Raw genomic sequence first — 13081 nt, 5'->3', positions numbered from 1 at the left:
AAGATCAGACAGATTTGCAATGATTCTGTTTCTTGGTGAGTACAGTGACCTCTAGTATTTTTTTTGTTATAAATCAAATCAAATCACATTTTATTGGTCACATACACATGTTTAGCAGATGTCATTGCGGTTGTAGCGAAATTCTTGTGTTTCTAGCTTTAACAGTGCAGTAATATCTAACAAGTAATATCTAACAATTTCACAACAATACACACAAATCAAAGTAAAGGAATTAAGAATATATAAATATATGGACGAGCACTGTCAGAGCAGCATAGACTAAGTTACAGTAGAATAGAATACATTATATACAAATGAGATGGGTAATGCAAAATATGTAAACATTATTAAAGTGACTAGTGTTCTATTTATTAAAGTGGCCAGTGATTTCAAGTCTGTATGTAGGCAGCAGCCTCTAATGTGCTAGTGATGGATATTTAACAATCTGATGGTCTTGATATAGAAGCTGTTTTTCAGTCTCTCGGTCCCAGCTTTGATGCCCCTGTACAGACCTCGCCTTCTGGATGATAGCGGGGTGAATAGGCAGTGGCTCAGGTGGTTGTTGTTCTTGATCTTTTTGGCCTTCCTGTGACATTGGGTGCTGTAGGTGTCCTGGAGGGCAGGTAGTTTGCCCCCGGTGATGCGTTGGGCAGACCACACCACCCCCTGGAGAGCCCTGAGGTTGTGGGCGGTACAGTTGCCGTACCAGGCCGTGATACAGCCCGACAGCATGCTCTCAATTGTGCATCTGTTAACGTTTTTGAGGGTTATAGGTACCAAGCCAAATTTATTCAGCCTCCTGAGGTTGAAGAGGCATTGTTGCTCCTTCTTCACCACACTGTCTGTGTGGGTGGACCATTTCAGTTTGTCAGTGATGTGTACCCCGAGGAACTTGAAGCTTTCCACCTTCTCCACTGCGATCCCGTCAATATGGATAGGGGGGTGCTCCCTCTGCTGTTTTCTGAAGTCCACGATCATCTCCTTTGTTTTGTTGACGTTGAGTGAGAGGTTATTTTCCTGGCACCAGAAGAAAATGGCACCGAGAGGGCAGCCGTGCTTCTAGCCCCTAGGCAACTTTGCAGTATTTCATTTTTTTGGTGTTATTTCTTACATTATTAGGCAAAAAAATGTTTTGTTTTATTACATACAGCCGGGGAAAATTTTGGGATATCAGAGCGGCAGTAACTCACCAGGATTACGACCAGGAATACAGCTTTCCCGAATCGGATCCTTTGTTCGTACTCCCCAGGGCAATTAAACTGATTCCAAAGGCTGACCCAAAACATCACACGTTATTGACTGAGTCACAGGACAAAATATGACAGTTATTTCACATTCCTATTTTATTTAACAAATTTACAGTTTACATTTATTAAAATGGCAGAAAAAAAAGCTAAATATTTAGAAATATTACAGCACCAGGGATAAAACGTTTTATAACCAGAAACTATACAGCAAAGTTATAACAACACCTCAAAGATAAGGGCACACATGGCAAAATAACTATTGCCACAAACGGATGCATTTTTGTAGTAGGCCACATATATAACCATCCTTTTAGCTATATCCAGTTATGGTAACTCCAAATAACATTTTCTGAAGCTGCAATTGAAAACAAGCACCATATTAATAATATTGTTGTGTGGCTGAATCCTGTTGGTTTGTTCTCTGTTGTTCGGAGCCCTCAGTGCATTTCTCCCCATAAAACAACCATAGTCTAAGGTTTTCAGACATGGTCTAACCATGGACAACTAGGGTTGTCATCAACTACTTCCATTTAAGATTTGCGGTCGCAGAGCCCTCAGGATGCGATTGCTCTTTGTAAGATCTGCTGGCAGTTCATTGTTCTGCAAAGAAAACATAACCAGTCATGAAAAAATGATCTACCTGAAAGACATCCTGAAATGCATCCTCCTCTGCTTTCCTTCTTATCCGTAGCTCACACTACAGTGATTTACCTTGTTGGGTAGTGTGGGGTCTGCATTGGCCCCCAGCAGAAGGTTTACACTTTTATGATTCCCACCCATGACAGCAGCGTGGAGGGCTGTGGAACCATTCTGGAAAAATGAAACAGTTAAAACACTTGTAACTAACAGCGGTTTCTTATCACTAAAATACTGCAAGTGTTTTACAATACAATGTTTCACAATATACTTTTGAATAAAAACTATTCATGGCCAGTCAGAAGATGCCAAAGCGCAAGCTTTATCTTGATATCTATCCTACCTTGAGAAGGCCCAATGAAGGGGAGAACTTCAGGAGCTCCTCAATGACAGTGTTGTGTCCTTTGAAAGCTGCCTTGAATAATGCAGTTGACCCGTCCTTCAATGAGATCAAAAGAAACATGATACATTAACATTTCAAAACGTACACAAAGAAAGTCATTTAAATAAATGACTTGATTTAATATATTAATGTATTTTTTAATGTATTTTCCACGAGTAAACCCTGAAAGAGGATTTGAAAGATAAAGCAACCACATGATGGAGGAATATCATCTTGTCTTTGTCAACCCACTAGGCACCGCCTGGGTTGCTAAAGGACAACATACTTTTCTGTCAGCATCCCGATCTGCACCACGCCGAAGTAAAACCTTAACTACTTCACTGTGTCCCATCTGGGCTGCCATCCACAGGGGGGCTGTGCCATCCTGGAGACGGGGGTACGGTAGGGAGGTGGGTGAGGAGAAAGAGAAGGGGAGAAAAGTTAAAAGGAGGAAGAGGGTGAGACGAGAGATGAAGATGTCAGTCCCTCTGTTGAGGTCCTCTATTATTGTACGGGAGTGTGGCCTCACTTCCCTAGGGTGGTTAACTTTGGCTCCAGATGACAGAAGTTGACGTATGACAGTCACATGACCCTCCTGGGAAGCAAGGAAGAGTGGAGTGGCACCATCCTAAAACATGATATTAGAAACATGTCACATCAGCAAAGTAAATGATGACAAAGCAATGCACTGTATGGCTTGTCCTATGAATAGTAACAGACCTTACAGTGCTTTCGGAAAGTATTCAGACCCCTTGACTTTTTCAACATTTTGTTACGTTACAGCCTTATTCTAAAATTGATTAAATTGTGTTTTTTCCTCATCAATAAAAAAACGTGAATATCACATTTACATAAGTATTCAGACCCTTTACTCAGTACTTTGTTGAAGCACCTTTGGCAGCGATTACAGCCTCGAGTCTTCTTGGGTATGATGCTACAAGCTTGGCACACCTGTATTTGGGGAGTTTTTCCCCATTCAACTCTGCAGATCCTCTCAAGCGCTGTCAGATTGGATGGGGAGCGTCACTGCACAGCTATTTTCAGGTCTCTCCAGAGATGTTCGATTGGGTTCAAGTCCAGAAGCTGTCTGGGCCATTCAAGAACATTCAGAGACATGTCCAGAAGCCACTCCTGCATTGTCTTGGCTGTGTGCTTAGGGTTGTTGTCCTGTTGGAAGGGGAACCTTCGCCCCAGTCTGAGGGCCTACTTTGCTCCACTCATCTTTCCCTCGATCCTGACTAGTCTCCCAGTCCCTGCCGCTGAAAAACATCCCCACAGCATGATGCTGCCACCAGCATGCTTCACCATAGGGATGGTACCAGGTTTCCTCCAGATGTGATGCTTGGCATTCAGGCCAAAGAGTTTAACCTTAGATTTGTCAGACCAGAGAATCTTGTTTAGGTGCCTTTTGGCAAACTCCAAGCGGGCTGTGTCTTTTACTGAGGATTGGCTTCTGTCTGGCCACTCTACCATAAAGGCCTGATTGGTGGAGTGCTGCAAAGATAGTTGTCCTTCTGGAAGGTTCTCTCATCTCCACAGAGGAACTCTGGAGCTCTGTAAGAGTAAGCATTGGGTTCTTGGTCACCTCCCTGACCAAGTCCCTTCTCCCCCGATTGCTCAGTTTAGCCGGGCGGCCAGCTCTAGGAAGAGTCTTGGTGGTTCCAAACATCTTACATTTAAGAATAATGGATGCCACTGTGTTCTTGGGGACCTTCAATGCTGCATATTGTTTTTTGTACCCTTCCCCACGACTGCGCCTTGACACAATCCTGTCTCAGAGCTCTACGGACAATTCCTTTGACCTCATGGCTTGGTTTTTGCTTTAACATGCACTGTCAACTATGGGACCTTAAATAGACAGGTGTGTGCCTTTCCAAATCATGTCAAATCAATTGAATTTACCACAGGTGGACTCCAATCAAATTGTAGAAACATCTCAAGGATGATCAATGGAAACAGGATGAACCTGAGCTCAATTTGTAGTCTCATAGCAAAGGGTCTGAATACTTATGTAAATAAGGTATTTCTGTGTTTTATTTTTTATACATTTACAAACATTTCTAAAAACCTGTTTTCACTTTGTCATTGTGGGGTATTGTGTGTAGATTGATGAGGAAAACATTTAATTTAATCCATTAGGCTGTAAAGTAACAACATGTAGAAAAAGTCAAGGGGTCTGAATACTTTCCGAATGCCCCATATGACAATGTATGACTATAAATTGTGCCTTCCTGTATTATACTTAAGCTAAAATGTTTATTATATTCTACTGCCATTTACTTTGTTTCTATTCTTATATTTTATTATTTCTTATTGTTAGCTAGCTAAATGTAACCTCAAATACTGTCAAATACCATCAAACATTTAGAAAATATTGTAATGTGATATTTTGACCATATCACCCAGCCCTAACAGTGCATAAAACAAAATGGATCTCATGTCTGACTCAGCGGTAACATGAGTGTGTGTGATTTTGTTGTTTTGTGGACTACAGCATTGGACACTGTCAGTGGAGTTCTGCAGGGCAGCAGGAGTGGTGGAAAAGAACAGACAGTGAGTGAGATAGGTGTTAGGGATGCTTACATGCAGCTGATCATGGACATTGGCTCCGTTCTTCAGCAGAGTGTCCACCACCTTAGAGTGGCCATACTGACAGGCTGCAGATAGGGCTGTGCCACCGTCCTGCCAAACCATGAGAATACAGATTAGCCACATATCCTGGAGTGACTGGCCCATGGAATATGACTTAACACAGCAGGCATCAAACACTCTGGATCACTGCTGTCAGTATATTCTGTCCGTCTCCCCCTGATGTCCTCTGACTCTCTCTCACTGTAATCTCACTCTCCCTCTCTGTCTCCAAGTAGGTGACACAGCATACCTTTGTCTGGAATTCAGTTGAGCCACCAAATTCAAAGAGGAGCTTCACTACTTCATTGTGTCCCTGCTGGGAAGCGAAGAAGAGGGCAGTGGAGCCTGTCTGTGGGTAGAAACATGCATTCAATGTCAGAAAGACCTTCAACGGACATACCTGTACACATTTTCTCAATGCTTCAAAACATCTTTACTGCTTATTGATTTCTACTTTGACCACATTAGTCTCAAAGCAACATCAATAATGCACCGACCGTTTCAACCACCGAACTGTGTACTCTATGGAAAAGTGGAAGGTTGCAGTTTATCAACGAGCAACACTAAAACCGAGGTAAGTCTTATAATGACAGCAAAGTGTACTAAAGTGGTCGTCTACCGTACCTCTCTCTGCAGGTTAATGTCAGTTCCCTGCATGATCAGCTCCCTGGCACAGTCATAGTGGCCGCTGTAGGACGCCACCATCAGGGCTGTGGTGCCAAACTGGAAAGAGATCAAGGCATCCCAATCAATCAACACCTCAGTCCTTAAGTCCAGTCAGATCCTTGTTTACATGTCATTAAAACAGCACAGGAAAGAAACATGGTGCACATGTTTTTTTTAAAGTTTTGCAAGTGTTTTGGTTCTCCTCAAGACAATCTAATTGCACACACACCCCTCCAAAATAACACTCCTTGCCTGATGCTTTTTCCAATCATTCACATGCCATCATCTCTAGAGAAAGTTGCTGAAACATAGTTGAACTTGTCACCGGAGACTCGACAAAGCATTACATTTCAGATACCACGCAACAATAAACATTTAGATGTGACGCACATGAAAACTGCAAGCACATAAGTGGACTTACAACACATTATTAAGACATGTATACATCCACACACACACAGAGACAGACAGAAGGGTTGTAGCTCTCTCTCTCTCTCCTACCACAGGTGGTTTATGGGTAAAGCGTGCAGCTGAGCCACCAGGGCATGCAGCGTCCGTACACTGTCTCTGCAGTCGGCATCCACACGACCACTGTTGAGCAGTAATTGAAGCAGGGCCAAGTTCCCCTTATGAGCTGCCCAAAACACGGCGTTAGCAAGGGGCGTCTCCTTCTGCAGGACAAACACACATGATACAACATCGACTAGACATTAGTGTCAGAAAACAGACCTATAAACAGAATAAAAGGTAACAGATCTACAGTATCATCTCAGAATTCCAAATTTGGCCTGCAATTTGTTTAGTATTGATCAGGCAATGGAGTTTATAGACATAACCATTTGAAATGAGTTGCAGTCAGGCAATTCCTGTTCACAATCAATATGAATCAATATGGACAGAGGCTCTTTGCACACGCACACACATTGATTATGCTCTTGCATTGGGTATGGTGTGGTATGGTCTCTGGTGTGGTTGTATGGTCTCTGGTGTGGTTGTATGGTCTCTGGTGTGGTTGTATGGTCTCAGGTGTGGTTGTATAGTCTCTGGTCTGGTTGTGTGGTCTCTGGTCTGGTTGTGTGGTCTCTGGTCTGGTTGTATGGTCTCTGGTCTGGTTGTGTGGTCTCTGGTCTGGTTGTGTGGTCTCTGGTCTGGTTGTGTGGTCTCTGGTCTGGTTGTGTGGTCTCTGGTCTGGTTGTGTGGTCTCTGGTCTGGTTGTGTGGTCTCTGGTGTGGTTGTATGGTCTCTGGTGTGGTTGTGTGGTCTCTGGTCTGGTTGTGTGGTCTCTGGTGTGGTTGTATGGTCTCTGGTCTGGTTGTGTGGTCTCTGGTCTGGTTGTGTGGTCTCTGGTGTGGTTGTATGGTCTCTGGTGTGGTTGTGTGGTCTCTGGTCTGGTTGTATGGTCTCTGGTGTGGTTGTATGGTCTCTGGTGTGGTTGTATGGTCTCTGGTCTGGTTGTGTGGTCTCTGGTGTGGTTGTATGGTCTCTGGTGTGGTTGTATGGTCTCTGGTCTGGTTGTGTGGTCTCTGGTGTGGTTGTATGGTCTCTGGTATGGTTGTATGGTCTCTGGTCTGGTTGTATGCTCTGGTCTGGTTGTGTGGTCTCTGGTCTGGTTGTGTGGTCTCTGGTGTGGTTGTATGGTCTCTGGTCTGGTTGTGTGGTCTCTGGTGTGGTTGTGTGGTCTCTGGTGTGGTTGTATGGTCTCTGGTCTGGTTGTGTGGTCTCTAACAGTCTAGCTCCCACCCACCAACATTGGTCCAAATAAATCTGGGTAAACCTAACACAGACAAGACAAAATAATACATTTTTATCATGTGTCAATCAAATAATGACTAAGTCCAGTTAAATGGTTTGAAAGATAAGTATGGAATACTCTACTGCAATAATGAGGTCTCTTTATGGAGACAGTACATTTGACTGTAATTCAATGGGGCCAAATAGTTCAAAGTGTAAAAATGTATAGAAATTGGGATTTACTCATTTCTGGTGGATATTTCCAAATACTGCATGTGGGTGGGGCATGGTCTGCAGCGGTAGGCTGCTCATGGCCAGATGATGATCAACTACCTCAACACCTGTCACTCTACTCTAGTGACATGACAACCTAATCTTAGCCAGGTCAAAAGGGCAGGACTCTGACTGAAGGTCAAGCAGCAAATCTAATTTCCATAAATACATAATTATTGCGCGCAAGCCCCCTGCAGATTACACACGCATACTCTTCATCATAGACCTATTCATAACACACATTAGTAGCGATGGCCGCAAAGAAAGTTAACATTCGTATTGAGTAGATTAGGCTACTCTCTTTTCATTTCAAGCTTGGTTAGAGTAGCCTATGCAGAACATCAGGAAAATGTGGAGATTACCTTGAACGACATCCTGCAGACCTCATTCGTGACTCATCTTTCTTGCGTATGCAAAAAAATGCGATGCCCTTATATTACTATAATAACTGTCTAAAACGTATTTGTTTTGACTATTTGTTGTGGCTTCTCCCGGGGTGTTGGCGCGCTGAAGGAAAAACAACACGCAGCCTGTGTATATCCTCTGCAGTGCCGCTCCCGCCACACAGACAGGCACGCTGTCTGCTCACTGAATCAATTCCGTGTGGCGCTCTGTCTGCTCACTGAATCAATTCCGTGTGGCGCTCTGTCTGCTCACTGAATCAATTCCGTGTGGCCCTCTGTCTGCTCACAGAATCAATTCCGTGTGGCGCTCTGTCTGCTCACTGAATCAATTCCGTGTGGCCCTCTGTCTGCTCACAGAATCAATTCCGTGTGGCCTCTGTCTGCTCACTGAATCAATTCCGTGTGGCCCTCTGTCTGCTCACTGAATCAATTGTGTGTGGCCCTCTGTCTGCTCACTGAATCAATTGTGTGTGGCGCTCTGTCTGCTCACTGAATCAATTCCTTGAAGTCGTTTCTTCAAACAAATGCATCGAGTTTGATTCTGTTACAGTTTAATTTTGTGGGTAGTAGTCATAGACATTAAAACCAGGATAGTAGTTGGCTTACACTGAGGCAACATAGGCTATTGTTTTATATATGGCACAAGGTTTTGTTCTATTCAAGGTAACGTTAGTGTAGGATTATTTTCCTGACTAATTATTTAATATAGGCTATAAGGGGCAGCAGGTAGCCTAGTGGTTAGAGCGTTGGACTAAATCAAATCAAAGTTTATTTGTCACATGCGCCGAATACAACAGGTGTAGACCTTACAGTGAAATGCTTACTGACAGGCTCTAACCAATAGTGCAAAAAAAGGTATTAGGTGAACAATAGGTTGGTAAAGAAATAAAACAACAGAAAAAAGAGGCTATATACAGTAGCGAGGCTATAAAAGTAGCGAGGCTACATACAGACACCGGTTAGTCAGGCTGATTGAGGTAGTATGTACATGTAGATATGGTTAAAGTGACTATGCATATATGATGAACAGAGAGTAGCAGTAGCTAAAAGAGGGGTTGGCGGGTGGTGGGTGGGACACAATGCAGATAGCCCGGTTAGCCAATGTGCGGGAGCACTGGTTGGTCGGCCCAATTGAGGTAGTATGTACATGAATGTATAGTTAAAGTGACTATGCATATATGATAAACAGAGAATAGCAGCAGCTAAAAAGGGGTTGGGGGGCACACAATGCAAATAGTCCGGGTAGCCATTTGATTACCTGTTCAGGAGTCTTGTGGCTTGTGGGTAAAAACTGTTGAGAAGCCTTTTTGTCCTAGACTTGGCACTCCAGTACCGCTTGCCATGTGGTAGTAGAGAGAACAGTCTATGGTTGGGGTGGCTGAGGTCTTTGACAATTTGTATGGCCTTCTTCTGACACCGCCTGGTGTAGAGGTCCTGGATGGCCTGCAGCTTAGCCCCAGTGATGTACTGGGCCGTACACACTACCCTCTGTAGTGCCTTGCGGTCAGAGGCCGAGCAATTGCCGTACCAGGCAGTGATGCAACCAGTCAGGATGCTCTCGATGTTGCAGCTGTAGAACTTTTTGAGGATCTCAGGACCCATGCCAAATCTTTTTAGTTTCCTGAGGGGGAATAGACTTTGTCATGCCCTCTTCACGACTGTCTTGGTGTGTTTGGACCATTCTAGTTTGTTGTTGATGTGGACACCAAGGAATTTGAAGCTCTCAACCTGCTCCACTACAGCCCTGTCGATGAGAATGGGGGCGTGCTCGGTCCTCCTTTTCCTGTAGTCCACAATCATCTCCTTAGCCTTGGTTACGTTGAGGGATAGGTTGTTATTCTGGCACCACCCGGCCAGGTCTCTGACATCCTCCCTATAGGCTGTCTCATCGTTGTCGGTGATCAGGCCTACCACTGTTGTGTCGTCAGCAAACTTAATGATGGTGTTGGAGTTGTGCCTGGCCATGCAGTCGTGGGTGAACAGGGAGTACAGGAGGGGACTGAGCACGCACCCCTGGGGAGCTCCAGTGCTGAGGATCAGCGTGGCAGATGTGTTGCTAGTAACCGAAAGGTTGCAAGATCAAATCCCTGAGCTGACAGGGTAAAAATCTGTTGTTCTGCCCCTGAACAAGGCAGGTAACGTCTTCAAGAGAGCGAGAGTTGCACCCCTTCTCAAAAAACCTACACTCGATCCCTCCGATGTCAACAACTACAGACCAGTATCCCTTCTTTCTTTTCTCTCCAAAACTCTTGAGCGTGCCGTTCTTGGCCAGCTCTCTTGCTATCTCTCTCAGAATTACCTTCTTGATCCAAATCAGTCAGGTTTCAAGACTGGTCATTCAACTGAGACTGCTCTTTTCTGTGTCACGGAGGCTCTCTGCACTGCTAAAGCTAACTCTCTCTCCTCTGCTCTCATCCTTCTAGACCTATCTGCTGCCTTTGATACTGTGAACCATCAGATCCTCCTTTCCACCCTCTCCGAGTTGGGCATCTCCGGCGCGGCTCACTCTTGGATTGCGTCCTACCTGACAGGTCGCTCCTACCAGGTGGCGTGGCGAGAATCCGTCTCCGCACCACGTGCTCTCACCACTGGTGTCCCCCAGGGCTCAGTTCTAGGCCATCTCCTATTCTCGCTATACACCAAGTCACTTGCCTCTGTCATATCCTCACATGGTCTCTCCTATCATTGCTACGCAGACGACACACAATTAATCTTCTCCTTTCCCCCTTCTGATAACCAGGTGGCGAATCGCATCTCTGCATGTCTGGCAGACATATCAGTGTGGATGACGCGTCACCACCTCAAGCTGAACCTCGGCAAGACGGAGCTGCTCTTCCTCCCGGGGAAGGACTGCCCGTTCCATGATCTCGCCATCACGGTTGACAACTCCATTGTGTCCTCCTCCCAGAGTGCTAAGAGCCTTGGCGTGACCCTGGACAACACCCTGTCGTTCTCCGCTAACATCAAGGCGGTGACCCGATCTTGTAGGTTCATGCTCTACAACATTCGCAGAGTACGACCCTGCCTTACACAGGAAGCGGCGCAGGTCCTAATCCAGGCACTTGTCATCTCCCGTCTGGATTACTGCAACTCGCTGCTGGCGGGGCTCCCTGCCTGTGCCATTAAACCCCTACAACTCATCCAGAACGCCGCAGCCCGTCTGGTGTTCAACCTTCCCAAGTTCTCTCACGTCACCCCGCTCCACACTCCACTGGCTTCCAATTGAAGCTCGCATCTGCTATAAGACCATGGTGCTTGCCTACGGAGCTGTGAGGTGAACGGCACCTCCGTACCTTCAGGCTCTGATCAGTCCCTACACCCAAAGAAGGGCACTGCGTTCATCCACCTCTGGCCTGCTCGCCTCCCTACCTCTGCGGAAGCACAGTTCCCGCTCAGCCCAGTCAAAACTGTTCGCTGCTCTGGTACCCCAATGGTGGAACAAGCTCCCTCACGACGCCAGGACAGCGGAGTCAATCGCCACCTTCCGGAGACACCTGAAACCCCACCTCTTTAAGGAATACCTGGGATAGGATAAAGTAATCCTTCTAACCCCCCCCCCCAAAAAAATATATATAGATGTACTATTGTAAAGTGGCTGTTCCACTGGATATCATAAGGTGAATGCACCAATTTGTAAGTCACTCTGGATAAGAGCGTCTGCTAAATGACGTAAATGTATAATGTAAATGTAACCCACTGTTCCTAGGATGTCATTGAAAATAATCATTTGTTCTTAACTGACTTGCCTAGTTAAATAAAGATAAAAAAAATAAGGCATTTACAAGCAGAATCTGTGTTTGAGGAAAGAACTGTGTTTACTTAATTATTTACCTTACTAATTATCTGTTTTCTTAATGGCTAATGCATTCATTGCGTTGAATAAACTTATTTGACTCCATCCAGTCCTCAGCCATACACCTGTAGTGTCTGTACTGTGACACATGCTACCTGCATGCCTGCATGTTAAGCAGCTTTTGCTGCCACAACCGTTTCAAAGGTATTAGTTTGTGATGAACTTTGGGAGAAGAAACATGACTGTTTTCACAGGCTATGCTAGTCATTCAGAAGATAAGCACAAGCTTCAACGATGCAATGGGTGCCTGGGCCTACACAAAAGCACAGCCTGACACCAAAATATCAGGGTGCATAATGTTTTAGTATTTATTAGGATCCCCATTAGCTGCTCGCCTGCTACCAAGGCAGCAGATACCATTCCTGGTGTCCAAACAGGATAAAAACAATTACAATGTGCAATACTACAATGTGTGTGTGTGTGTAAAGTGTGTGTTAGAGTATGTATGCGTGTGTGTTTGTGTGTGTCTCTCTTCACAGTTCACGTTGTGCCGTGAGGTGTTGTTTTATCTGTTTAATTGTAGATAATTGGCAGGTTTTTAGAGATGGGCTGTATTTCGAGTAGACCAGCATATTTTCTTGGCACTGCTAAGCTATTGTTGTGAGGAGTGTCAAAAAAAACTCTGATGTAGGCTACTTTGAATAGTGACATACCATGTTTACACTCTGTGAACTGGGGTTGTCTAATAAGGGTTGTTTTCTCCCCTGTTGGCACCTCCCTCTTGTGTGTAGGTGATGGGGATTCAGACAGGCTTGTGGGGAGCACACCCTTCATCACAGGCAATGAAAGAGGCGGTGATGACCGGTCATGGTCAGAGTGTGGAGTTAGTCTCAGAACATGAAGACAAGACAGCCCAACTTTCCAGCAGATGGTGGCAGGTTATTGACATTCATTTAGTCTAACTTGATTGCATTGATTTTATAACATTACATTCAGAATCTCAGAGCATTTATAGTGTGTCCATAGAATTCTCTCTCCAGAATGGTATAAATTGCAGCAAAGTCATTTACAACAGAACACATTTGGTGAAATACTATACTCTGATCATCCATCCCTCCAGTTCAATGGGACAGCCTCATGGGGAGAGCTGTGCTGCTGTCTATACTCTTGTCTGATCCTCTCCACATGGCGTCAGACTCGGATGAGGAGGTGCAGGGGCCATCAGGGTGGCAAACATGGAAGAGGAGCAATGGTGTGTCGTACGACGAGAAGGTTAGATGTTATTTTATACACGTACTCATAGACACAGACTGCATTC

The 13081-nt window shown here is 44.9% G+C and overlaps 1 protein-coding gene across 3 annotated transcripts; it reads right to left on the bottom strand.

Moving 5' to 3' along the window:
• Positions 1-1328: 1328 nt before the first annotated feature.
• On the bottom strand, positions 1329-8239 carry LOC115158345 (ankyrin repeat domain-containing protein 29). 3 transcript variants are annotated; one of them, XM_029707174.1, is made up of 10 exons: positions 7929-8238; positions 6123-6233; positions 5521-5619; positions 5147-5245; positions 4849-4947; positions 2795-2893; positions 2552-2650; positions 2227-2322; positions 1959-2057; positions 1329-1847 (listed from the first exon to the last, which is right to left on the bottom strand). In XM_029707174.1, exons 1-10 carry the CDS (start codon positions 7938-7940, stop codon positions 1764-1766), a joined length of 897 nt encoding a protein of 298 aa, XP_029563034.1. In that variant the 5' UTR covers positions 7941-8238; the 3' UTR covers positions 1329-1763. The 3 variants fall into 3 exon arrangements, with proteins under 3 accessions (XP_029563034.1, XP_029563032.1, XP_029563033.1); XM_029707172.1 differs by having other exon boundaries at positions 2552-2893; positions 7929-8239; XM_029707173.1 differs by lacking the exon at positions 7929-8238 and having other exon boundaries at positions 2552-2893; positions 6064-6229.
• Between the last annotated feature and the right edge of the window lie 4842 nt (positions 8240-13081).

The sequence above is a fragment of the Salmo trutta genome, chromosome 22 (genome assembly GCF_901001165.1).
Source record: "Salmo trutta chromosome 22, fSalTru1.1, whole genome shotgun sequence".
Classification (NCBI taxonomy): domain Eukaryota; kingdom Metazoa; phylum Chordata; class Actinopteri; order Salmoniformes; family Salmonidae; genus Salmo; species Salmo trutta.
This window is presented reverse-complemented; position numbering and strand designations above follow the sequence as displayed.